This window comes from Phyllobates terribilis, unplaced genomic scaffold (assembly GCF_046119375.1).
Source record: "Phyllobates terribilis strain yellow unplaced genomic scaffold, ASM4611937v1 Scaffold_5__5_contigs__length_657084704, whole genome shotgun sequence".
NCBI classification, from domain to species: Eukaryota; Metazoa; Chordata; class Amphibia; order Anura; family Dendrobatidae; genus Phyllobates; species Phyllobates terribilis.
The window spans coordinates 546,964,572-546,991,113 of NW_027362765.1; the positions used below are offsets into that span (position 1 = coordinate 546,964,572).

General features: G+C 41.2%; 1 protein-coding gene across 2 annotated transcripts in view; it reads right to left on the bottom strand.

Moving 5' to 3' along the window:
* The window catches only part of CDH23 (cadherin related 23), a 1,802,240-nt gene that overhangs the window by 94,481 nt on the left and 1,681,217 nt on the right, over positions 1-26,542 (bottom strand). Inside the window, exons 46-51 of one of the 2 annotated variants that reach the window (XM_073685852.1) lie at positions 16,929-17,387; positions 16,148-16,264; positions 14,332-14,556; positions 14,038-14,207; positions 5,698-5,835; positions 450-569 (exon numbers count right to left, since the gene is read on the bottom strand). In XM_073685852.1, coding sequence (XP_073541953.1) covers positions 450-569; positions 5,698-5,835; positions 14,038-14,207; positions 14,332-14,556; positions 16,148-16,264; positions 16,929-17,387 — 1,229 coding nt within the window. The remainder of the gene's footprint in view (positions 1-449; positions 570-5,697; positions 5,836-14,037; positions 14,208-14,331; positions 14,557-16,147; positions 16,265-16,928; positions 17,388-26,542) is intronic. The other variant, XM_073685853.1, reaches the window with a different exon arrangement.

The window sequence follows — 26,542 nt, forward strand, 5'->3', positions numbered from 1 at the left end:
CTAATAGAAAGAACAAGAAGCATGAAAAAAGTGTGGTTAGTCATGCATCTTTCATATGTAAAATAAAAGACACAATATTAAATCACCGCACTAACACAATGTAACCTAACTGAGCTGAGTTTTTCAAAAATTATGTGAAAGTGTACGTAGAAGAACTGATAATGTTTGAAGGCAAGGGATCATTTCACCAAATATAGATTTGATATAGATTTTGCTTCTGTTCATCAACTTTTCATATTTGTTAATTAATAATAATGATAAGAATAATAATAAAAAAACTATTAACACCTCTATTTTTGAAAGAATACTTACTTTGCCGCATTTTTTCCACACCTGCCCAAAATATTTGCACAGTACCGCACATCTCAAACTACATATAACAACCTGCTAACTGAAGGAATTATCTAAATTTGCAAAATCATTGAAATACATAATTTATGTGAAATCACCTGCACAGAGTTCTCACGGCGGTTGCTTGCGATATCCCCAGGATTATCTCTGGCAATGGCAGTGAGAGTATAATGATCCTTCTTTTCTCTGTCCAGTGGAGATAGGATGTATATATCCCCCTGTTTTACAAAAATGATTTCATTTTTATAGTAATATCTAAATCACATTCATAAATGAAATTACATGAAGCAGAATAGAAAGGAAAGGCGTAGTTCACTGTTGTACGTTTGGATTTTGTAGCAGATGTGTAGCTTGGATTTCCAGGGATCCAATGTAAAAGTTTTACCTAGATCCCATATTCTACCATTGTAACTAATACTTTCATCCTCCGTCTAGCATTATTACATCATGCTATCACCTACTTAAAACCGCCTTTGTTGGGTTAGTAGCACAATGTTTTTTGGGTTTAGTTGTGATGGTTACACCCCACAACCAGTATAGCTGCACTACTGTATTTATTAAAGCTGGTAACCTACAAAGGATAAACTTATTAGGAGATTCTTCATTTGAGTTGTGTCCTATTCATAAAATAGAGTACTAAGCCCTTAAAGATGAAATTTTAGTTTTTGTGTCTCCATCTTTTGCTCCTCGTTTTATAAGAAACCATAACTTTTTTTATTTTTCCATCAACATAGCCGTTTGAAGTCTTGTTTTTTCACAGTTAGTTGTAGTTTTGAATGATACCATTCAATTTTCCATTTTTGTACTTCATTTTTTCATCCCTTTTTTTCCAAGAGTCAACCCTTTTTTATTTTTTTGTCAACATAGCCATATGTGGGCTTGTTGGACTAAATAAATGACACCATTCATTTTACCATTCAATGTACTGGAAAACGGTTTTATGCCATGTTCATTGTGCTGTAAAAATGACCTTGCAATATGTTTCCACCGTTCAATACAAATGTGGTGATACCAAACCTGCATGCTTTTTTATTTTAGTGGTGCAAAGAAATTCAGAAATTTGTAAAAAAGTGAAATTTTAATGTTGCCATTTTCTGAGACTCGTATCATTTTAATTTTTATTTCAATAAAGTCATTTCAGTGCTTGTTTTTTGCATTGCAAAGTTGCAACAGCCAAAAAAATGCAATTCTGGAGTTTTTCTTTTTCTTCTTTTTATGACTTTTACCAATTAGGTTTTTATTTATTTTATTTAGATGGACTGGGCTTTAACGAATATTGATATACCATTTATGATAATTTTTTATATATTTTTTTCATTTCTTTATTTTTAATGGGGTAAAAGGACAGGGGTGATCCAAATTTTTAGAGGTTTTTTTTTCTTAAAATTTTTAAAAACTTTTTCGTTTGCTTTTTACTTTATTTTTTAGCTTGTGACTGTCTAATCACTTACACTATATATACTGCAATCACAGTATTGCAGTGTATAGTAAAAATCATGGTCTCCACGAAGACCAGCCATATACTGGTCTTCCCAGGAGAACCATCTGGGCAAGGAAAGGGGTCTCCAACAGGGCCCTGGCTGCCATGACATCAGCATTCTGTGATCATGCCACAGGGGAGCAATGGTCACATGGAATGGCACACCCTCCAGATTGCACTCTTTAAAAGCTGCTATGAGAAACTGACAACACCGTCTAAGGGGCTAGCAATAATGCCTGCCAGGTATGATGAAGGCTTATCTCCTGAGCTTGTATCATGTTACATAATAGATAAATGATGCAAACATCGTAACGATACCCAATTGCGAAAATTATTTTTAGCTCAAAATACATACACTTGAGTGAAAAAAAAATAGTTTCTAAAAGGTGTCCATTTCCTCTAATCATAAATTGCTTTAGTCATGTAATATCTGTGAGGAAATATTGCTTTTTTTTACAAAAACAACTTGCTTATATGATTTCATTACTAATATACAGTATATGTATCCAACCTTTTACATGCCACTGTCAATCTGCTACAGTAGCATCTACAGTGTGCCGGCTGGGGGGTGCACCATTCTAACTGCCATTAGCTCTTCTGCCGCCCACGTATTTGAAATTTGCTCCCGGCAAGCGATATTATTGTGGGGCGCATGCACATTTGGACATGTCCGGCCGCCTGCGCAGTGAGGCAGTGTGTTTACCAGCTTCACTGCGCACGCGCTATGTTCCCCGCACGTGCGCAGTGAAACTGTGTAGTTTGCAGCTTCACTGCGCATGCGCTATGACGCTCTATTCCCCGTGCGTGCGCAGTGAGGCTGTGTGATTAATAACTCGATATTCGTGCATGCTCACTAATCACTTATACTAAGCTATCAATGCTTTACATTTAGAGATGGGAAGCAAACTAAATATTCATTGGTGCTGTATACAGTAAGTGTCTACCATAGAGATCTATTACGATCATGCAATGAGTGATATAGCACAGTAACGAAAACTAATGGGATGCTTCTCATGATAATAACAGCTGGTTAGGAGAATGACTAGGAGAAGGACCCCATTATAATCATCTTCATGCCCTCTTTACATAAAGCCCTAATACACAGCAGTTCCAAAATCTTGAATAATTTTTTGTGAGTATTCCCATATTCTAGATTAGGACAGTCTGTCATAGAGCTACATAGTACAGTTGAAAAAAATACACATATCTATGAAGTTCAAATGAGAGATAGGAGATAATAAAGGGAAGGGGTATAAGTACAGTCATAATGCATGAATCAAATAGCCCAATAAGGGCTAATTTTTTCATCCTGACTTTCATCTGGATCAACATTCAAAACAAGAATTTGATGTATTTTTGTAAGTTTTTAAGTTATTTCTTTTAACACATCTAAACCTTTTTGAAACTTTCGATGGTTCCAGCTGTGACCAACTCCTGATGTAGACCATTCCACAGACTAATAGTTCTCATGGTAAAGAAGGCTTGTCTCATGTGGAGAGTTAACCTTTTTTTTCCAAGACAAAGGGAGTGTTTTCTTGTCTTTTGAAGGGAGTTTACATGAAATAACTTTTGACCATACTGTTTTTATGGGTCATTTATGTATATTTACAAGTTAATAATATCCCACCTTAGATGTCTTTTCTGAAGACTAAATAAATGTAATTATTTTAATCTTTCCTTATAGCTAACATCCTACATGCCCCTTATCAGTTTTGTGGCTCTTCTTTGCACCTTTTGTAACCCCAGGGCATCTATTTTATGACTTGATGCCCAAAACTGAATTGCATATTCCAGATGAGGCCACATTAAAGCTTTGTAAAGTGGAACTATTACACCTGCATTGCAAGTCCATGACTCTTTTAATACATGACAATATTCTGCTGATCTTAGAAGACGCTGATTGACATACCATGCTGTTAGTCTGTGATCTACAAGTACACCCAGATCCTTCTCCACAAGTGGCTCTCCAAGCTTTTGTCATGATTTCTCCTCTCAGTGTGGTAAGTGGCAGCTCAGTTGTCCCATCTGGGACAGGGGCATGCTGAGTTGTCAGTATCGTGATAGACAGCTCGGCCGTCCAATCTCAGGTTTGGGCATGCTGAGCTATCTGTGGTGATTGGCAGTCCAGTCACCCAATCATGGCGGGTGCATGCTAGGCTTCCTACAGGTGTCTCCTGCTCAGAATTATTCCCAGGCTTATTTAACTGGCTGTCTGCCTCTTGTCTTGGTCAGCTGTAACTTTGTTCTGTGACGTGTGTGCTTTGCTATGTGTCTGATTCCCTGATCATGAAGCCGGGATTTGTTGTGACAACTCATGTGTGTTTTGCTCTTGACGCTCTCTAACCTCAGATACCTGACCCCGGATTTGGCATCTGAAAATCTGTTTGTCTGATCCCGTTATCTTGTCATACCCTTCTGGCATTTTGACCCTGGACTGTTACTTGACCACGCTTTTGTATTGCCCCTCTGTACTACGAGCCCTCCTGGCATTTGTACTCAGACCTCCTGACTACCCTGTCACTCAGCGGCACATTTTTACTCTCCCTATAATATATAATGCCCACATATTATTAGAACCCAGATGCATAACTTTACATTTATCCACACTGAACCTCATGTGCCAAGCAGATGTCTAATAACAATCATTGAACAACTGATACATAATAAGTGTCTTCCAGGTGTTGGTACCCGTCCAGCACTATTCAGGGTATGGTCATCTGGAAATTTTCCTCCTTTAGCACAATATAATGCTATAAAGGGTTAAGAATACAAATACAGAAAATCTTTTAGACTCAACATTCCTTATAAACTCCAAGCTACAGAAACCCAATGCCCACACTCCATCATTCATGAAATCTCTTATGAGCTTTTTTTTATAGCTTAGACATGTACAGATTAGTCATATATTCACTCTCTCTTTTCTATTTGTCTTGGAAATTATGAAGAAAACATTTACAAGTACACTTGTATGAAGATGTTATGAACCAATAATCAGCAGTTAATTGACATCTATTAGTCATTTCAGAAACGAACAGTAAATGTACTAATGGCTAGAGAGCTCATCCTAATTGAAAAACCTGAACGTTATATTTATAAAAGCTTGAGATTATCCAAATTCTGAGCAGTCATCTGCCCACCACCATACAAATGAGAGATGAGTATTCTCTTTAATTTAGGAGTTTGACAATTTATATTACAAGCACTTCTTCATTTGCACTTAATTATAACTGGCTGAAACATATTCCCAGATACACGCTAATTCATGTCTGAAGACTGGCATACCAGCTCAACAGTACACCAGACTGAGGAAACGCCATTGTTTGATATGTTCTTCCACCGCTTTCCAAAATACCAGCAATAAAAAAAAAATATTTTTCCAATGTACCATGTAAGATACCTGATGTCCTGATAAATGACTCTGTAACATTTAGAGCCATCACACTGAAAAACTTCAATTTTCAACAAAACTTTTCCCAAACTAAAAGGATTTTAGAAATTACAAAGTGGACATGTTCTAAAACGAAGGATTTCTAAAGACTGGACGTGAAGGTCACTCTCCATTGATATGAATGACAGTAATAGCGACTGGCAATTGATTCAAAATAAAACTCTTACTTGGGAAACTTTCATGTATAGCTTTGAACACAATGCAGAATGTAAGAGATACAGAGATACAGCAAGCACCAAATAGAAATGTGGTCTGCTACATTTATTGACCTAATATGCTGAACATTTGAGGTTTGCTTAGTACATGTTATCCCTATGGAGGGCGTATTGCACAAACACCATCTGTCAATTTGGGGTTTACTATATCGGTATACCATAGTAAACATATTGACATCATTGTAAGCATGTAAAGCATTTACCGTTGTAGGATTTATCCCAAACTTTCCCTCTCCATCAACAAGGCTGTATTGAATGAGAGCAAAGCGCCCAGAGTCCGCATCTGTTGCCTTAATCTGAAGAACTGTTGAACCAAGCTGAATGTCCTCGAATACTGGTTTCTAGAAAGAGAGGATATTTACTAAATGGTGTAGAAGGAAGTCATACTCATCAGTGCTGAAATAAAAGAAAAACTTTCAACTGTAAAAAACCTGTGCTATGTGTAATGAATACAAACCCCAGTCTCACCTTTATATATTTCTCTTAATAGGCATTTTTGAGACATCAACCAGTGATTTCATTCTTATAAAATAGGAAACTTCTAGACATCAACCTTGTAGTTTACATATTAAGAAAATATGCTTAACCTGACCTATAGATAAAGTAAATCTTTCCTATTAGGGCATGCTCCTCCGTATAATAAAACCTCTTATGATGAACATCAACAATGATACAAATCCTTTGGGTTCTTCAAAGTATATGAAATAGATAATAATATTATATTGTTCAAACCTTTTATTACTTATTATCTAATATTGACCTTCATAGACTTTCCAACAAGCAACAGCTTGCCACTTAATTGAGAATGATGCTATTATCTTTCATTTACTTCAATAGAGAAAGTTTTTGCACATGAGGCAACCTCTCTGCTGAGAAAGGGGAACTTCATTTTTTAAAGTCAGATCCCTGCAAATCACACTTTTATGGCATGAGACTTATTTTATAGAAATTGGCACGTGTAGAAGCTATCTGAAGGAAATGTATACTAAATGGACATATGTATTTGGACACCAATGCATTATGCCTACAATAGCTTTTATGACATGCCTTTCTAAATTTATAGAGTTTCATTGCTGAAAATATGATCAGTTTATAGGCGCTCCTGCTTTGGGACCAATGTCAATTGGGGTTTGTGTTGTTAGGTGAGATGATAAGTCTCATTCGCCAAGGTAGTGAAAAGTAGTTCATGGAATTATACGTTTCAGAGCCAGAATAGCTCCTTCATCAGGTGCATACATGGTACATGGTAAGAATGTGACAATTTAAAAGGTGCAAAAATAATGATAAAGGGGGTGCTTTTTTAAAAAATAAATAACACGTTTAAAATAACTGAAAATTACACAAAAATAGATGTAACAATTAAAACCGGTAACATCAAATTGTGACATATAGTTTCCAAGGCTTTAGATAAAACATGGAACACTGTGAGGATGGTCATCAAGAAGTGGCTTAAATTTGGCAAAACAGTCACATTACCAAGAATTGGACATCCCTTAAAAATTGATGAAAAGACAAAATGAAAATTGGTCCTGGAGGCAGCCACACGGCCTACAACAACATGAAAGGAGCTGCACGAATTTCTATCAGGTACACGTTGTTTACTTCATGTGAAAGCAATCTACCATATTGTTCATATGTCTGGTCTGTAAGATAAGGTGGCAAGATGAAAGCCTTTTCTTAAAAAGGAAAATATTTGAAGCCCGGCTGTGCATAACTAACAGAACACTATACCCACAGTGAAGCATGGTGGAGGCAGCATTATGCTTTGGGACTGTTTTTTCAGCAGCTGGAAATGGGGCTTTAGACAAGGTGGATGGAATAATAAAGAGTTTCATAATTCAGTCAATTTGGCATCAAAACCGTCCAGCCTCTGTTAAAAAGCTACTGAAGATGAAGAGGAATTTTACCTTTCAGCTTACCTCCAAATCAAAAAAGAATGGCTTAGCCAGGAGAAGATCAACGATTTACAATTACCAAGACAGAGCCCCAACCTGAATGCAATTGAAAATCTGTGGATTGCCCTAAAGAGGGCGCTGTATACAGGAGATGCCCTCACAATCTGATAGATTTTGAGCGCTACTACATGGAAGAGTGGGCAAAGATTGCCAATTCTATATGTACCAAGCTGATACCTGAGACTCCTACCCTAAAAGACTAAATGCTGTCATAAATTCAAAGGATACTTCAACAAAGAATTTGTTTAAGGGAGTGAATATTTATGCAACCAAATTATTTTAATTCTTTATTTTTTTCCAACCAAAAAGATTTCAGTTTATTTTTAAATTACATTATATAGATTCTAGTTGACAATAAAGGTGTAAAAAATTTTAAAATTATTCTTCTTGGCATGATCTTTTTACATGACAAAAAAACTGTCATTTTAATAAGGGTGTGTAGACTTATAATATCCACTGTAGATTTACCCAAATTGATCATCAAATCAGATCTGGTAATTCTCAAAATATATGGAAGACTTTCTCTATTGAGCAATGACTTGACAGAAATAACAATATATTCAGCATACAATGCCATCTTTTTAGTTTATGTACCATATATACAGTCTATAAATGTCACGGCCCTGCCTAATCAGAGTAGTCAAGGGTTCCAAGATTATTGTAAATAATAAAGGAGAAGCGTTTGCATTCCTGGCTGTTCCTCATTGTATATTACAGGGGTTAAATGTGAAACCATGTACAATAATACATGATAAGAGATTGCATACAATCCAATTAATAAATATTTAGCCAAACTCCACCTCAATTAGTGGTTCCTGACAATAAAAAGAACATTCCATAGTGACAAATGCCCTTAAGGCATCGAGTGCTTATGCTAAAACAAGTCTTTCCTCTAAATTTGGAAGGCTCAAACTACAGATTCATAAAGAACCTACTGATGTTATTAGAAGTAGATTTATTAGGCATAAACCACAATGATCTGGATGGATAATTTTATCAATTACTTTCTATAGTTTGGAGGCTAATCAATAACTTACCCAATATGTTTATATTAGTATAAAAGAGATAGAACGATACAAGACAATATTTTGGTGTCTTAATCCTGTTTTAATATTTTAGCTATTAATGCTTCTCATATAAATTCTGGAAATTCACCCTTTTCTTTAGAATTCATCCAGACCACAATTTGCATTTCAAACAATTTCGCTTTATAATTTTTGTAAACTTCAAATGATAATCCATCCAACTCAGGGGATTTTCCATTTGGTGACTATGAAGAATATTCAAGATAATCCCATGTCAATCACTGTGCACTGTTTAGCGGGTTTTATAGAGAACTCCAATGCACAGTGTAATTCGACACCTTTTGCAGCAAGCCGAAGGGAGGGGGCAGAGGGACAATGAGTGACAATTACCTTGCAGAAGCTGAGTGGTGGAGGGCGGCCCCTCCTTCGAGCATGTGCTTCTTTTGTGTAAGGTCCTATAATTCAACACCGAGTTATGGAAATATGATATACCCCAGTTACAAACCAACTAGATCTTTGGAAACGCCCCTACCGGGAGAATGTCGCCCAGGCTTTCAACACAGTCTAATGTGCATGGAAAAGGAGATACCCGACACAGCCTTGCGGGGGCCCTTAGGGCCCCGGTGCTTGGTATCCATGCATAGCAGGGGCCCGGTTGGGTCCGATGACACCAGAACCGGCTCCCTAGGACCGTCCAGTAAGGAGGTGTGGCCCACTTTAGTTTTTGGGAGTTTTAGATGAGAGACCAGGGGAGGAGATTTGGGCACAGCCAGGAGGCAGGAGTGGGAGTGATCCAGAGAGTTTAACAGTCCCTGATGCCGGAGCCCAGTGTCTTTTTTCCTTGGGAGGTCGTGATGTCACGTCTTGGGAAAGAAAAGTCCGGCAACAACAAAAAGAGGGCCCGCAAGCCTCCCATGTTTCAGCCCTTCCCCTAAAAGCCAGGTTGTCTATCTGATCGGTAACTGACTCATGATAACTGCTTTATAGCTTCTGTATCCATACTATTGTGTTTGCAACTTTGACCATTGTGTATGTATAATCCTTATGTATATAGTGTAATGTCTGGTGCGCCCTTACGGCGATTAAATATAGAATTTAACCCTGGGCTGTTCTTTTATCTTGATCCACAAACTCTTACGTCCATTGTTCGGTCCAACGAACACGCTACCGGGCGGGTTTCTAGCCCGATATAAGTCCGTTATATCTAATAGTCTAATAGAAACTGGTGGCAGCTCTCCCAGGCCAACCAGGCTCTGCTTCACTGGAGCTAGTGAAGGAGTCTCTCAGCCTGTCAGAGGTGTGAGCGAGTGTGGTGCCACATCAGTGACTGAGTGGGCCACTTCTCACTCCCTGGTGCCTTCGTGTACCCATGTGGACAGGGGATGTCCGTGCAGAACTGTACTAATCTGACCTTACACATCCTCGAAGGTGTGTGGAAAGTCACGTTAGTGCAAAGGGCAGATCCGTACCACGTGGTCCATCTGATGTAATTGTGACGTCAGGCGGGTGGCGGAGTGTGGATCCATCACGAGTGGTGGCAGCGGTGAGATTCTGCTGGGTCCCTTCGGTGCCCATTTCTTCACATTGGTGGCAAGCGGTGTGGGATTGAGAGAATAGTGTGTGTGAGTGGGGAACACATACTCACAGACACTAAAGACTGCCAGTAGTAGCTTTTGCTGCTGGGGTCTTAAGATCAGCTCAGCACTAGACAGTCAGAGTGCAAGCACTGTAAGGTGTGTGGGTGCATCAGGTTGCAGTTCCTTATCAGTGACCATAGAGTGCAAGGATGGCCAGTGGCACCAGGGCCAAAACCAAAGAGATGGCCAATACTACGGATGATGTTGAGGAGATGGAAGATGATGTCGCTCTAAGAGAAGGGGAGTCCAACTCAGGTCCCCCAGAGAGAAAGTCGCGAGCGGTCAGTCCCGCAGTGGACCGCCCACCACCTGACATTTCACCCAGGCAGGCAGATTTGGATGACCTTGTGCAAGCTGCCCTGGCCAGTCTCACGGCTGGAGACAAGGTCACCTATGAGACCCTCACAGCTGCAGTGGAACGTCGAGAGGCAAGAGCCACAGCAGAATCTGATCTATTTATTGCATCATGTACCTCCTTTTAATTGAACTGCATTCTGTTCCTTTGGTAATCTTGACAGTTGTATCTCACCAAAGGATTCTCTTCATTCCTAAGTATCTTCTGTCATCTTACTTCTATAAATGTTATCTTAATAGTTCTCAAATACCTCCATATCTAGTTGTATGTTTTCATCTCTTTTCCCTCGGTGTCCTCAATTAGTGCCATATGGTTAAAAATCTTTTGATTATGAACTATGGTTGCCAATATATCTTCCAGGGGAACTACCTCCCAGAAAGATATTCAAGTCCTTAGCTAGTAAAGTTTTCTGGCCAGATTATATAAAAAGATGGAATATCTGTTTTGGGTCTGAGACCAGCTCACTATGCTTTCATCTGTTGGATCTGAAATATAACTAATCTCACATTCTGTTACATGGAACTCCAGCTCTTTCTCTAAATTACACCCCTTTCTTGGCACGTGCAATTTTCTTAGCACGCATTCCTTTAAAGAATGATTTATTCATGTCCCATAAAATATTTCCATCATCCGAAACCAAATTTTCCCTTAAAGAAATTCTCCCTCAGAGCCCTGATATCCTCAATTTTGTTGAAAGCTGTCAACCATATTGGATTAAATTTTTCTTGTTCTTCAATCTGAATTCAATGATTAAGATGTGTGTCCAAATACTTTTGTCAAATTTAATTTATTTTGCATTTAAAAAAATCCCAAACTATTTAAAAACTCTATTCAAAGTATATTTCTCTGATGGTCTGCAATTCTTTTCCCTACAAATTAAGCTTTGAAAAGTTAAGCTTTGCAACTCACCAAAAACTTTTCACAATGTCCAAGAAAACCTGATGAAGTAATAATAATTCAATAAAATACATATATCGTATTAAAAAAGGTTATTATATACTGCAGTACTGACTGAGAAAAGTATTATTATTACTTAATCATTTTTTGGGGGATATTGTGAAAAGTTTTCAAAATTTAAAAATTTAGAAGATAAAGATTTTTAAACACATCAGGTTAGCTATGTCTCTGGTGTAAGAAAACTGCACATTGACTGGAAAAAGTATTAAAGGATCTCAGCAAAGGAAGTACTGTTCAGCAAGCAACAAAGGAACCAAATATTGGCATCTTCTACATGCCCTCATTTAAAGGATATCTGCCCCCTAAAAGTTCTTTAAAGAGTAACAGGCAACAGTTGTATCCTGTTAAACTATTCCATGTGTCAACTACCATGAATATAAATATACAGTTATAAATATTGTGATATAAAAATAACTTTTTTTTCTCATAAAAATGTTGTTATATATAGGTCATATAGACACAAACTTAGTGAGATTAATATGTACTTCCTGTCCTACATATAACAAGAACTGCATCCTGTTAGCGCCTCTGCAAATTCAACAGAAAACCTAGGCTTTTGCAGGTACTATTTGTCTGAAATAGAAGAATATTTGATAATATCAACCTGTATATTCATGTTTAAATACCATTTCACAGTCCATACATTGCACATCTTATTATGATCCTTAGATACAAAAGGTGTTGTATCCCAGAGCTGCATTCATAATTCTGCAGTTTGTTATTGGAAATTACTAACAAGATAGACACCTACTGTATAATACTTGTTAGTTGTGCAGGCATTCAAGCAAAAAGGACTGCTGGGAGATTTCAGTTCTGAAGACTTAAAAAGTAAATAGCTCTGGAATTGAACTCGGGCTGTAACTCTGGATCAGTACATGGCACATAATGGATCACAACTTTTTATGTAGGTTATAACCATATGTATACTGTAAAGTATTTTTTAAAAAGTGAATATGTCTTGAAGGTGATTTGTCGTGGATGTTCCTTCCCTTTCTATAAACAGCAAGTTATAGGGTGGCATCTGGGTGAAATAAAATTTATTTACAATAATTCATTATGCTTTAAAGTAAAGCTCTACTATATTTGGGCCCTAAATAAAATATTAGTGTAGTCAGAAATATTAGATGAGTGTCAGCTGAACCGATAAATTTCAACTATCAAATGTGAATAATGGTGTCAAGACTGCCGATAGCAGCTCACGGGGGAAAGATGTGTAAGATATGTTGAATTATGTTTCTGGCAGTGGCTTACTTTCCCAATTAAGAACACACATACTGCTGAGCCAAGCATGCAAGTATATGGGGGTGTGGGTGTTGGAATGAATTGCAGATGGCCATGTAGAATAAATTTGGACGACAGTGAACCATAATGTATTGCCAAATTTAGTCAAGATAAACAAAAACACCCTGATGTAAGGCTCCCTTCTGTCCCAGAAGCATATTGATAATAAATTTTGTTGGTCTACAGAGGCTTCAATCTAAACATCTCCTCTTAAAGGGTTATCCCATCCTCATCGATCAGTATTATCAGACAATGCTGGCAGAAATAATTACTTTGGCAATTTACTGTTAATTAAAATTTGCTGACATTCTTGAAATTCTACCACTTTTTTGTGTGCGTATCTCATTGCCTAGGTGACCGACCACCACAGCTGTCTAGCTTGTAAGCTACACTGAAGATGGTCGGACTAGGTTGTAACAGCATGTTCCAGGTTCAAAAGTGTACATACAAGCTCAATAAAGAGCTGCTGTCTGGCAGTGGTAGTCAGTCTTCAAGGCAAAAGAACAAAAAAAGAAAAAAAATTGTTAATATATCAAGAATGGTGGAAAACTTTAATAAGCAGTAAATTGCAAAATTACTTGCATTTATAAGCTCTATCCGACAATATCCATTTATAAAAGTGGGAATAACCTTTTAAGGTGCCCATAAACGTTAGTTTGGCTGACAAACACCTTTAGTTTGGTCGACAGTTATATCTCCTGGCTCCCCCATAAACATGAACACCGAAATTTAAAGTGCAAGTGGCATTTAGACCAATCCACATATTTTTATTGCTGCCTGTTCTGTGTAAAAAAACTCAACTTTTCATGTAGATCTAGCAGTCTTTTGACCATTATGAGAATTATCACATTAACTTTCTCCACACAGTTGTGTATACAATGTTATTAAATTTGTTCTGCCACCAGATTGTACAATAAACACTGCATACATTATTGAATAGAGCTTTGACACCCATTGAGGCTGCTCTACCTACTTTGAAAATTGATGTCAGAATGGATGTATATTGTTTTCATAATTTCTTTTCTGTATTAAAATGAGCATTTGAGTCCTTGTACCGATTTCAAATTTAGGTGTGAAAGCTGTTCAGATATTGATTTTCTTTCAAGTAAGTACATCAGATTCATCAGGTCTACAAGAGCTCTTTAACAATGTACGGAATTTGTGATTGTGAAATCTGGTGACAGATCACTTTAAATATATGCATGTAAAGTAACTATAAAGTTCTGCTATCTCATGCAGCAGAGAGGAAAAAGGAGTAAAAAAATAAGGTTCCATGGAATACTAATGCTCCAAATCCAATGTACAAATATTCCATAATGCAGTTGCTATTTACCTGATAGGACGATTGGCTGAAGATAGGATTGTTGTCATTGATATCCACTATCTCAAGGTGAACTGGAATCTCAGCAGATCTACGAGGAGAACCATTATCTGAGGCCCGAACAGTAAAATTTAACCACTGCACCTGCTCATAGTCAACAGTACGGTTTGCGATAATCTTTCCTGTTATGTAAAAAATAATACATAGGATTCTTATGTGTTTAATACTCTAGGGTTTCTACACCATAAATGTATTATAGTAAGATGCTGGGAAATGGCTTGGGAAGTTGACTTTATATTCTTATACCTGCCATATTATCCTCGAGTTGGACGTATCCTGCTGGTACAAGGTTATGAAGTGAATAAGTAATCAGACCATTGAGTCCTTTATCTGGATCAACAGCAGACACTGATAGTAGTGTGGTTCCTGGGGTAGCACCTTCAATTATCCTCTGAGAGAAAACGGTAACTCCGAAAGGACGAAATCTGGGGGTGTTGTCATTGACATCCAGAATGTTGACTGTTAGTTTGGCTGTGAGTGACAGATAGAACGCTATAAGCATGAGAGAATTTCCATTCAAGACAACTTTTTTATCTTTTATATGTAACAGTTCATTTAGAAAAAGTCTCAAAGGTCATGGTCAATGGTATATTATGATGGATTAAAAAGTGATAAGATTTTCTTTGGTGTAGTCCTGCATTAGATTATAATTACAGATTTGAGATAACCAAAACTGATTATTTCAACTACAGTGCCTTGAAAAAGTATTGACACCCTGTGAACTTTTACACATTTTTTCATGTTACAGCCACAAACTTAAATGGATTTTATTGGGATTTTATGTATTATACCAATGCAAAGTAGCAAGTATTTGTGAAGTATAAAGGAAAATATACATGGTTTTCTAAATATTACACACATTAATATGCTTTGATCTAAACCATTACATTGTAGCTCTGGTAGTATGTTTAGGGTCATCGCCCTCCTGGAAGGTGGACCTATGCCCCAATCTAAAATCTTTTCCAGGATCTAACAGGATTTCCTACAGGATTGCCTTGTATTTAGCACCATCCACCTTCCCATAAATTCTGGCCAGCTTCCCTATCCCTGCTAAAGAAAAATATGCCCACAGCATGCTGCTGCCACCACCATGTTTGACAGTGGCAATGGTATTTTCAGTGTGATGTGCAGTGTTAGTTTTCTGCCACACATAGCTTTTTGCATTTAGCTCAAAAAGTTATACTTTGGTCTTTTCTAACCAGAGCACCTTCTTCTACATGCTAGCAGTGTCCACTACATGGCTTTTTGCAAACTGCAAACAGGACTTTTTATGGCTTGCTTTCAAATATGGCTTTCTTCTTACCACTCTTCTATAAAGGCCAGATTTGTGGAGCATGCGACTAATAATTGTGCTGTGGACAGATTCTCCCACCTGAGCTGTGGATCTCTGCACAGTCTCCACAATGGCTATGGACCTCTTGGCTGCTTCTCTAATTAGTGATTGGGATGTCAATTTAGGTGGATGGCCAAGTCTTGGTATGTTTGCAGTTGTACCATACTCCTTCCATTTTTGGTTGATGAATTGAACATTGCTCCATTAGATGTTCAGAGCTTGGGCTATTTTTTTTATAACCTAACCCTGCTTTACTCTTCTCCACAACGTTATCCTTTACCTGTCTGGTGTGTTCCCGGGTTTTCATGATGCTGTGTGTTCCCTATTGTTCTCAAACAAACCTCCGAGGCCTTCACAGAACAGCTCTATTTATGCTGAGAATAAATTACACATAGGTGGGCTCAATTTACTAATTATGTGACTTCTGGAGGCAATTGGTCACCCAGGATTTTATTTAGGGATATCAGACTACAAGAGGCTGAATACATATGCATGTCACAATTTTCAGATTTATACTTTAAAATATTTAGAAAACCATGTATCATTTGCTTTACACTTCACAAATACTTGCCACTTTGTGTTGGTATATCACATATAATCTCAATAAAATAAATTTAAGCTTGTGGATGTAATGTGAAAGAATGTGGAAAAGTTCAGAAGTATGAAAACTTTTTTAAGACACCAGGTAAGTCCAGGTAATAAGATTTCAAGGCAGTAAAGAATACTTACCATTTGGGACACTGACCGATCGATCAACCACCTCACTAGCATTATCATAAACAGAGACAGAAATGTCATATGTAGCCACTAGTTCTCTATTTAAAGGGGAATTTACCAATACTGCTCCTAGAAAGGTAAGAAAAATAGAATAAGTCACAAATAATGGTACAAGAAGTATTATACCGTCCTGTGTAAGATTAACAGCCATTTGTAATAATTGACTTTATAATGTACTTAATAGGCAGTATTCTTTTGTTATTTGTCTTCAGTTTTCCCAAAATCTAATACAGTTAATGAAAATATTAGTTTATAAAAAAAATACAGTGACCCCCAAGTTCAGTCTGCATAGGCTTAACAACAACCAATAAAGGGACACTTGCCCTTTATGATGACTAGGACACCATCCTTGCCAGAAATGAGTATGAGATTGCATTAGTGAATAGTTATCATGGTGATGATGACGACGATGATGGAGGAGGACAACGAATGAGTCAGACAGGGAAGGCTTTCACAGAGATACAGATCAAACCTTCAGGATTGTGAGCCAGAAAGAGAAAAGAAAAGAAAAAGAAAAGATTTATTTGGTTAGTATCATGATACTTAAAAATTAGCAGAAAACAAGAGAGCTGAGAATTATTAATAGGGAGAAGTAAAGACTAGTTAGAAGATCAGGAAGGCAAGTGGGAGATTGGCAAGAAAGGGTAGTGCATGCAGAAAGAAGTGGAATGGTTGTCAATTCTGAATTATTTGCAAACATTTCTTCAAAACACTAACGGGAATAAGAAAATACCTGTGTTGAAGTTAATAGTGAAAGCAGCCTGCTGGTTTGGTACAACTGCATTGGTGTCATCGGTAGCCAAAATTTCAATAATGTAATACTGCAGACGAGGGTTGAGGTCTCGGTCGATGGCTGTAACCTCGGCTATAATTGTTCCCACATCAACAGATTCTAAGACACTCACAGTTTGAACTGGATTAATGAATTCTGGCGGGCAGTCATTCACATCATCAATCAGGATATTTACTGTGGTGCTTCCAGACAAAGGCGTCGTACCATGGTCTGCGGCCACAACCATCAACCTATAGGCATCTTTTTCTTCTCTATCCACAGTCACATTGGCAACACGTATGACACCTGTGATGGCATCAATAAGAAACCTATCTTGAGCACCGCTTTCAATTCTATAGCTTAGCAGTTGGTTTGGTCCACTATCTGTATCTGTGGCTGTCACCTGGACAACAGAAAAACCTGGAGGAAATATTTTTTAAATCAGATAAAGTTTTGTCTGCTCACATGTTTTATATTTCCTACTAAAAACACACACATGCAAACACATTTCAGTTAGGATTACTATAAATGGAAGGTTAGAGAAGACCTGACCCTGATACGTATGTTTTATTAAAAGAGAAGGAACAGTTTGGGACCATGTTAGTTGAAAAAAGTCAACAATTACAGAACATCTTTTCATAGAACTGTTTAGAAAACAATGTCTGCTTTCTTCGAGAAACCGCACCACACTGGTCCATGAGTTGTGTCTGGTAGTACTGCTCTATTGAATTAAACAGCGCTTAATGATAATGGTAGGAACAACCCATGGAAAGGTGTGCCATTGCTTTTGGGAGAGAGGTCATGTCTTTTTAGATATACATATCCTCTTTTACGTTTCGTTATTTCTAGTACATGCTGAAAGCAGCATCACTATCTAATAGAAATGATTGAACCTTTAGAAATTTGAATTCGCCAGGTTCAATTCTCGCAGCGAATCTCAAGTAGTCAAATTGCCTTGAGACAGTGTGCAGAGGAGAGAAAGTGAAAGAGAAAATGTAAATTTCAGAAAATTGAACTTGAATTTGATTTGTCGCAGGTGGATCTGATGATCTCTACTATCTAAATTCTAGATTCAATTTTTGAAATTGTGCAGTTCCCTTTGCAGGTCTAATAGACCTGGAAAACCTAACTTCACTAATAATATTTTTACATGCAGTTTTCCAAATTAAAGTCAATGGGGAGAATTTATGAAGACTAGTGATGAGCAAGCACTAAAATGCTCGGGTACTTGTTGCTCGGGTCGAGCAAATTGGAATACTCGGAAGCTCGACTCGAGCAATGAGCCCAATGTAAGTCTATGGGAAACTCGAGCATTTTTCAGGCGGCTCCCCTCGGCGGTCTGCAGAGGGCCTAAAAATTGCCCAAATGACATGGGAACAGCGTGGGGAAGACCCCTGGAAGCATTTCTGACTCCCAGGTCACTGCTGTTAACAATGTTGTCAGAGTATTACGCCACTTTTACGGACTCACAATAAAACATACAAAAACGAAACCAAAATGGATTTTCCTGGGAAATATGTTAAGGAACATCCTTTCCAGGGTAATGACTTGTATATAAGGCAAAATAAATAACCAAAAACAAAAATACTCCTCCACAACTTGGGCTATGCTCACACTTAGCGTTTTTGATGCGTTTTAGCACATTTGCATTGCTTTCAACCAAGACAAATGCATTCACCAGGAAATGTCATTTTAACATTTTACAACCTTATCTGGCCATGTGGTGTGTGAGACATCATCAGACACATGCATACAGTGCTGAAAAGACATGGGAACAGCATGGGGAAGACCCCTGGAAGCATCTCTGACTCCCAGGTCACTGCCTAAAAGTGTACCCATCATAAGTGATCCTTGGCGCATGTGAAGATGCCTCCCGCCATGCACCTGTCGTTGCAGACTTGCAACAATCACCGTCCACGTCCTTGTCCCACTGCAGCGTTCAGTTGTCTCTACCCCATTCCTTGGAATGCAAGCGCAAGTATGTAGGCAGCCACACACCCACCCACAGGCTGCAATACTATACTGCCAAATTTTTGACAGCTGCTTGCACTTGAAATGTGGCCTTTTAGGCTCGTGGAGGCGGAAGCTTTTCACAACCTCATGCCGGCGGTGGCCGGGTGTCCATACTCGGTCCCCAGCCGCCACTATATTTCCCAGTATCGCCTCCGCCTTCCACAAGCACGGGTCCCACAACATTACCCGTGCCCTCCCCAGTGCACTTACTGGGAAGGACCGCCTAACCACAAACACATGGACAGGTGAATGTGACCAGGGACGGTACAGAGCCAGTCCACAACTTTTTTTGCTGAGAGTTGTATTTAGCTCGGTGAAAGGACTGGCATAGAGGGAAACTGTATTTACCCTGTGTGTCATTTCTCCCAGGAAGTCCTGTAATTGAGCTTGTTGCAGAAGCAATGGCAGCCCGTCCAACATCAACTCGCACTTGTCGGTGGTGCTTTGATACACACACATCTTTCTTTGCGCATTTAATGTCTTGAATACAGAGTTGGACAATGGCCTGATCTGTAATGCGTTTTGAGAAATAACATGCATAAGCATGGCCGATGCACATTAAAAAAGCAGCCATAGAGTGTCCGGGAACCTTCCCCCACACTTTTCTTAGCCTGGGCTGCTTTTCGGCAGGGTTGGACAGGCCCACCAGAGAACCGGAGACTCCTCCGGCGAGTCCTGGCTTCTCCTTCAGGAGAGTTCATAGTGCCGGGGTGAGGTCATGATGATGATAGAGGCCACCATCTGCTTAGTTTTCTGTTACTTGGAATGCAAGTGCAAGTATGCAGCCAGCCACCCACCCACCCACAGGCTGCAATACTAAACTGCCAGATTTCTGGGCAGCTCTTTGCACTTGAAATATGGCCTTTTAAGCTCGTGGAGGCGGAAGCTTTTCACAACCTCATGCCGGTGGCGGCCAGTTGTCCATACTCGGTCCCCAGCCGCCACTATATTTCCTGGTATCGCCTCCGCCTTCCACAAGCACGGGTCCCATAACATTACCCGTGCCCTCCCCAGTGCACTTACTGGGAAGGACAGCCTAACCACAAACACGTGGACAGGTGAATGTGGCCAGGGACGGTACGGAGCCAGTCCACAACTTTTTTTGCTGAGAGTTGTATTTAGCTCGGTGAAAGGACTGGCACAGAGGGAAACCGTATCTACCCTGCATGTCATTTCTCCCAGGAAGTCCTCTAAAGCTGCTTACACTTGAAATGTGGCCTGAACATTACTGCTGGTACTTTTCTGTGGGAATTTGCTTGCCTCCTACCAGCCTGGAATATTTCCAGCAAACTATGGTACAACGCCATGGTATTAGCACTGCCCCCAGTACCAGTAGCGAAGCCATCCCCAATTTCCTTCTCAGGAATTTTATTTGGTCGACTGAGTGGCTGCTCAAATACATTTTCTCACAAAGGAGCTGAAGATAGAGTGGCAGTAGGTGCAAGTTTCTCCAGCCTGTTAGATATTAGAGGGTGAACGGCAGCACATTGGATCAGTGGTTAGCACTGAAGCTTTGAAGTGCTGGAATCCTGGGTTCAAATCCCAGCAAGGACAACATCTGCAAGGACCTTGTATGTTCTCCCCGTGTTTGCGTGTGTTTCCTCCTCAGTAAAAATAGAGTGTCCGGGAACCTTCCCACACACTTTTCTTAGCAAGGACTGCTTCTCGGCAGGGTTGAACAGTCCCACCAGAGAATCCTCTGGTGTGCCTTGGCTTCTACCTCAGGAGAGTTCATGATAGCGCTAACTTTGCAGCTGCTATGGGGCTCTTGAGCGGGTGAGAAAGGTTATCCCTCAGAATCAAATCCTCTGGTGGGCACAATGTTTTTCAATCTGAAACAGCTTCTCAGTGGGAGTTGTATTTCACCACAGCCATATTCTTAAGCTCGGTGAAAGGACTGGCATAGAGGGAAACGGTATCTACCCCGGCTGTCATTTCTCCATCACCAGGTTCCGCCCATTGTCACACACAAGCATGCCTGGCTGTATGTTCAGAGGTGAGAGCCACAGATCAGGCTGCTGTGTTACAGCTTTCAACAACTCTGCAGCGCTGAGCGGTTTGTCAATTAAGCATTAAGCATGTTATCTTCAGCACAGCCTGTTGCCGCTTGGCCAAGGCAGTGCTACAGTGCTGTCAGCTTGTGACTGATTTAGTCATTTCGGAGATGGAGGAGGAGGTGCATGAGCTGAACAATGTGATTACATTGAGGTTAAATTGGTGACACTGTTTTTTGCACTAAAGAAAGATCCTATTGTTTTGCTTTTTTACGTTATTTTTTAATACAAATGCATTCACCAGGAAATGTCATTTTAACATTTTACAACCTTATCTGGCAATGTGGTGTGTGACACATCATCAGACACATCCTATTTTATTTATGATGGAGGGACTCTGAAAGTCATAAAGCCTATTTATATAGGGCCATCAGACGGCCCATACTATTGTTAGAGAGCCATCAGCTGGCTATGCTTTGTTGTTCCCATTATTAACAAGTGGGTCTCCTATACTGTTATTGCGTATCCAGTGACTGCAAGGGCTGCCAAAAATTTGGACGCAACCCAATACCCCTTTGAAGAGACATAGAGCAGGGCCTCAGTAAAAAAAATGTTCCCATTATAAAGGAGCGGGTGGTAATGCCCATGCTGTGACTGCAAGGGCTGCCAAAATTTGGGAAAAACCCCACTAAGAATTTAAAGACACATAGAGCAGGGCCACAGTAACGACAAATTCCATTTAGAAAGGAGAGAGTCTGCTATACAGTTATAGGGTATGCAGTGAGTCCAACGGCTGACCAATTTTAGGAAAAACCCCACTAAGAAATTAAAGACACATAGAGCAGGGCTACAGTAACGACAAATTCCCATTAGAAAGGAGAGGGTCTGCTATACAGTTATAGGGTATGCAGTGAGTCCAACGACTGAACAATTTTAGGAAAAACCCCACTAAGAATTTAAAGACACATACAGCAGGGCCACAGTAACAAGTACGACATGTTTCCATTAGAAAGGAGAGGGTCTGCTATACAGTTATAGGGTATGCAGTGAGTCCAATGACTGACCAATTTTAGGAAAAACCCCACTAAGAATTTAAAGACACATAGAGCAGGGCCACAGTAACGACAAATTCCCATTAGAAAGGAGAGCATCTCCCATAGTGTTGGCCTATGCAGTGAATTCAAGGGCTGCCAAAAATTTGGAGGCACTTCAGTGACCTTTGGAAGAGACGTGGAGGAGGGCCTCATAAAAAAATGTTCCCATTAGAAAGGAACGGGCCTCATATACTTGTAATGCCCATGCACTAAGTGTATGGGCTGACAAACATTTACCCCTGGGGGGTATACATGAACATACTGTATAAAAATTTTTTTTTACGGGCATCACAAACACCCTTTAAAAAAATGATGTGGGTGTTGCATCATGGACCATGGTCACCCTGGTGATATGGTGGTGGAGGATGAGGAGAAGGAGGAGCACAAGAGCAAATAGCCAAAATCAGGAAGCGTATACCCATGTGTGGGTGTGAAAAGGTGCATGGAATACACCTCCCAAGAAAAGACACTGGATTTGAGTTTATGTTACGCTGCTATCATTCGGTGGTGTTGAGAAGTCTGGCCCAATCCTGCCCTTGCTCATTTTTATAAGAGTCAGCCTGTCAGCATTTTCAGTTGACAGGCGGATGCGCTTATCAGTTATAATTCCACCTGCGGCACTAAAAACCCGCTCTGATAAAACGCTGGTAGCAGGGCAGGCCAGGACCTCCAAGGCATAGAGAACCAGTTCATTCCACGTATCCAGCTTGGATACCCAATAATTATAAGGCACAGCGGAATCACGGAGGACGTCTGTACGGTCGGCAAGGTACTCCCTCAGTATCTTACCAAACTTTGCACTCCTTGTGAGAGTACCCCGCGCCTCAGGGCCTGTGCGATGGGAGGGTCTGAGAAAACTCTCCAAGAATTTTGACAGTGTTCCCCTGCCTCTGCTGGATTGAAGTTGTGTCTCTCTCGCCTGTACTCCTTGGTTGTCTAACGAAGTGTGCCCTCTGTCGCCAGCGTTTTCAGATGGGAATTTCTTTAATAGTTCTGCAACAAGGGTCTTCTGGTACAGCCCCATTTTTGTAGACCTGTCCGCCTCAGGAATAAGAGATAGAAAGTTCTCCTTGTATCGTGGGTCTAGAAGTGCCACCAACCAGTAATGACTGTCACCCAAAATTTTGAGAACGCGAGGGTCATGGGAAAGGCAGCGTAACATAGTAGTCTGGCATGCATGGCTGAGTTTAACAGGCAAGACTTCTGTGTCCTCACCAAGAGGATGAATGACCATGCTCTCCTCCTCCTCCTCCTCCTCTCTGTCCTCTGGCCATCCGCGCTGAACATATGGTATGACAGCTGTGCAGGTAGTACCGTCTATAGTGCATGAAACTAGCTCCTGTCCTTCCTCCTCCTCCTCTTCTTCCTCATTGTCACCCAATCCACGTTGGGATGAGATGAGGCTTGGCTGTGTGTAATCACCCTGTATGGTTCCTTAATCCATCTCATCATGCTCCGCCTGCAATGCATCCTCTTTGATTGTGAGCAGAGAGCGTTTCAGAAGACAGAGAAGCTAGGTAACTAGAAGGAATATAGAGTGCACATAGGGTCTTATCCGAGATAAAAGGAATATTTGTGAAAGATAATTCAAATTCACTCACCTATTAGGGTTGTGTAAGACACAACCACTGTACTTAGCTTTGACGGCTCCTGCAAACCCCAGAGCAATGATCCTTTGTTGGGTGAAGAGAATGGGGCATCAGACTGCCCTGCTCGCCTGTCAGAATAATGTACCAGTGGAATCCAAATCGATGTAATGATGAAATAGACTTTATTTCTACGCGTTTCGAGAAACCGCTGAACCACGAGGTTAAGCACATGGGCCAGGCATGGTACGTGTGTGAGCTCGTCTCGCCTCAGAGCCGCCACCAGGACATTGTCACACACGACCATGCCTGGCTGTAGGCTCAGCGGTGTGAGCCACAGATCTGCCTGCTCTTTCAGAGCTGTCCACAGTGTATAGACTGTCCTGAGGAAGTGGTGTGATCACCACGAAACGCGTAGAAATGAAGTCTATTTCATCATTACATCGATTTGGATTCCTCTGGTACATTATTCTGACAGGCGAGCAGCGCAGTCTGATGCCCCATTCTTTTCACCCAACAAAGAAGACAGAGAAGCGGGATGGTGACGCTAATTATGGCGTCATTGCCGCTCACCATCTTGGTGGCGTCCTCAGAGTTTTGGAGGATGGTACATATGTCTGACATCCATGTCCACTCCTGAGGTCTTATGTGTGGAGTCTGAACTGAATACCGATGGCCTTGTTGATGCTGGTACTCAACAACTGCCCTCTTCTGCTCACAAATCCTTCCCAACATCTGCAGTGTAGACTTCCAACGTGTGGGGACATCACACACCAGTCTGTGAGCCGGAAGCTGCAAACGCTGCTGAAGCAAGGCAAGGGCGGCGGAAGCTGTAGCTGACTTTCTAAAATGGGCACACAGGCAGCGTACTTTAACAAGCAGATCCGGCAGCTTAGGGTACAATTTGAGAAACCGCTGAACCACGAGGTTAAGCACATGAGCCAGGCATGGTACGTGTGTGAGCTCGCCTCGCCTCAGAGCCACCAGCAGGACATTGTCACACACGACCATGCCTGGCTGTAGGCTCAGCGGTGTGAGCCACAGATCTGCCTGCTCTTTCAGAGCTGTCCACAACTCTTCAGAATTGTGCGGTTTTTCAGCTAAGCATATTAGCTTCAGCACAGCCTGTTGCCGCTTGGCCGAGGCAGTGCTGCAGTGCTTCCAGCTTGTGACTGATGTGGTCATTTCAGAGATGGAGGCTGAAGAGGAGGAGGAGGCTGAGGTGCAGGAGCTGTAGACCGTGGGGGCAACCCTGATTGACCTAGGGCCCGCAATCCTTGGCATCAGGAGGACGTGTTCCGTCCCAAGGTCCGACTGGGTCCCGGCTTCCACTATGTTAACCCAGTGTGCAGTGTGCCGTCAGCGAGATGTACCGTCCATGCCCACAAGCACTTGTCCACGTATCCGTGGTTAGGTGGACTTTACCGGTAACTGCGTTGTTGAGAGCACGGCTAATGTTTTGGGACACATGCTTGTGTAATGTGGGGATGGCACACCTGGAGAAATAGTGGCGGCTGGGGACCGAGTACCGAGGGACGGCTGCCACCATCAGGTTGCGGAATGTTCCATCTCCGCGAGCCTAAAAGGCAACATTTCGAGTGCAAGCAGTCGTGAAATGTAAGAATTTAGTAGTGTGGCCTGTGGGGCGTTGGCTGTATATTTGCGCTTGCGTTCCAAGGACTGGGGTATGGACAACTGAACGCTGCGCTGGGACAAGGACATGGACGTGCTTCCTGATGCTGCTACTTGAGAGTGTGCAACAACAGGTGCAGGGCAGGAGGAGTCTTCGCATGCACCATGGACAGGGGATTGGCTTGCATGCACAACAGCGGAAGAAGCAATGGTGCCACCCGCAGACACTGTTCCTGGACCCTGGGGTTCGGCCCACAAAGTCGGGTGCTTTGCTGTTATGTGCCTGACCATGCTGGTGGTGGTCAGGCTGGTCGTTTTGCCACCCCTGCTGATGCTGGCCTGGCAGGTGGTGCAAATGGCTTTTTTGGGGTTATCGGCAGAGTCTTTAAAAAACAATCAGACTCGGGAAGACCTAACAGTTGTACTGGCAACTTCCTTCGTGTTGGTGTTACGGGGAACGGTTGCATGCCTTCTGTCGGCGGCCACCACACTGCTTCTTCCTGCCTGTTGGAGTGCTCTGCCTCCCCCCCCTGTGTGCTGCTGTCCTCGCTCTGCATGTCCTCCTGCCAGGTTGGGTCAGTTACTATATCATCCACCACCTCGTCTTCCACTTCCGCACCCTGGTCCTCCTCCTGACTTTCTGGCAATTGTGTCTCATCATCGTCCACCTCTTGTGACACTTTCCCACCGTCGCCTTCGTGTGACCATAGCTGCTCAAATATTTGGGCATCGCTACACGCGATCTCCTCTTGCCCCGCTTCAAGTGGACCGGGCAAGAGGCTCGAATCTATAAATGGAAAAGTGAACAGCTCTTCAGAGTGTTCCAGTTGTCTCTGGGTACTCGGCATGGTGGGAAGAAGGAGGATCAGGGTGAGGAATATGCTGTCCAGACTCACGGCTACTGAGACTTGACCGTGTGGAAGACAGGATGGTGGTGGTGGCTAAGTGACTGGAAGCATTATCCGCTATCCAACCAATAACCTTTTGACACTGATCTGGGTTCAATAGTGGTGTGCTGCGGTCCTCTAGAAATTGGGACAGGAAGGTCAGGCGAGAAGATGTGGGTGTTTGTTGTGGCACAATTTCGGCTTGCCCACGGCCTTGTGCTCGGTCTCTGCATGCACCATTACCATCACGTCCAGTTCCCCGTCCCTTGCCACGTGCCTTGCCCATTTTAAATGGAGGACAGTATCTTCCACGCTCACTACAAATGACTGAGTTTGGAGCGAAGTTATATGTGATCCGTGTGACGGAGA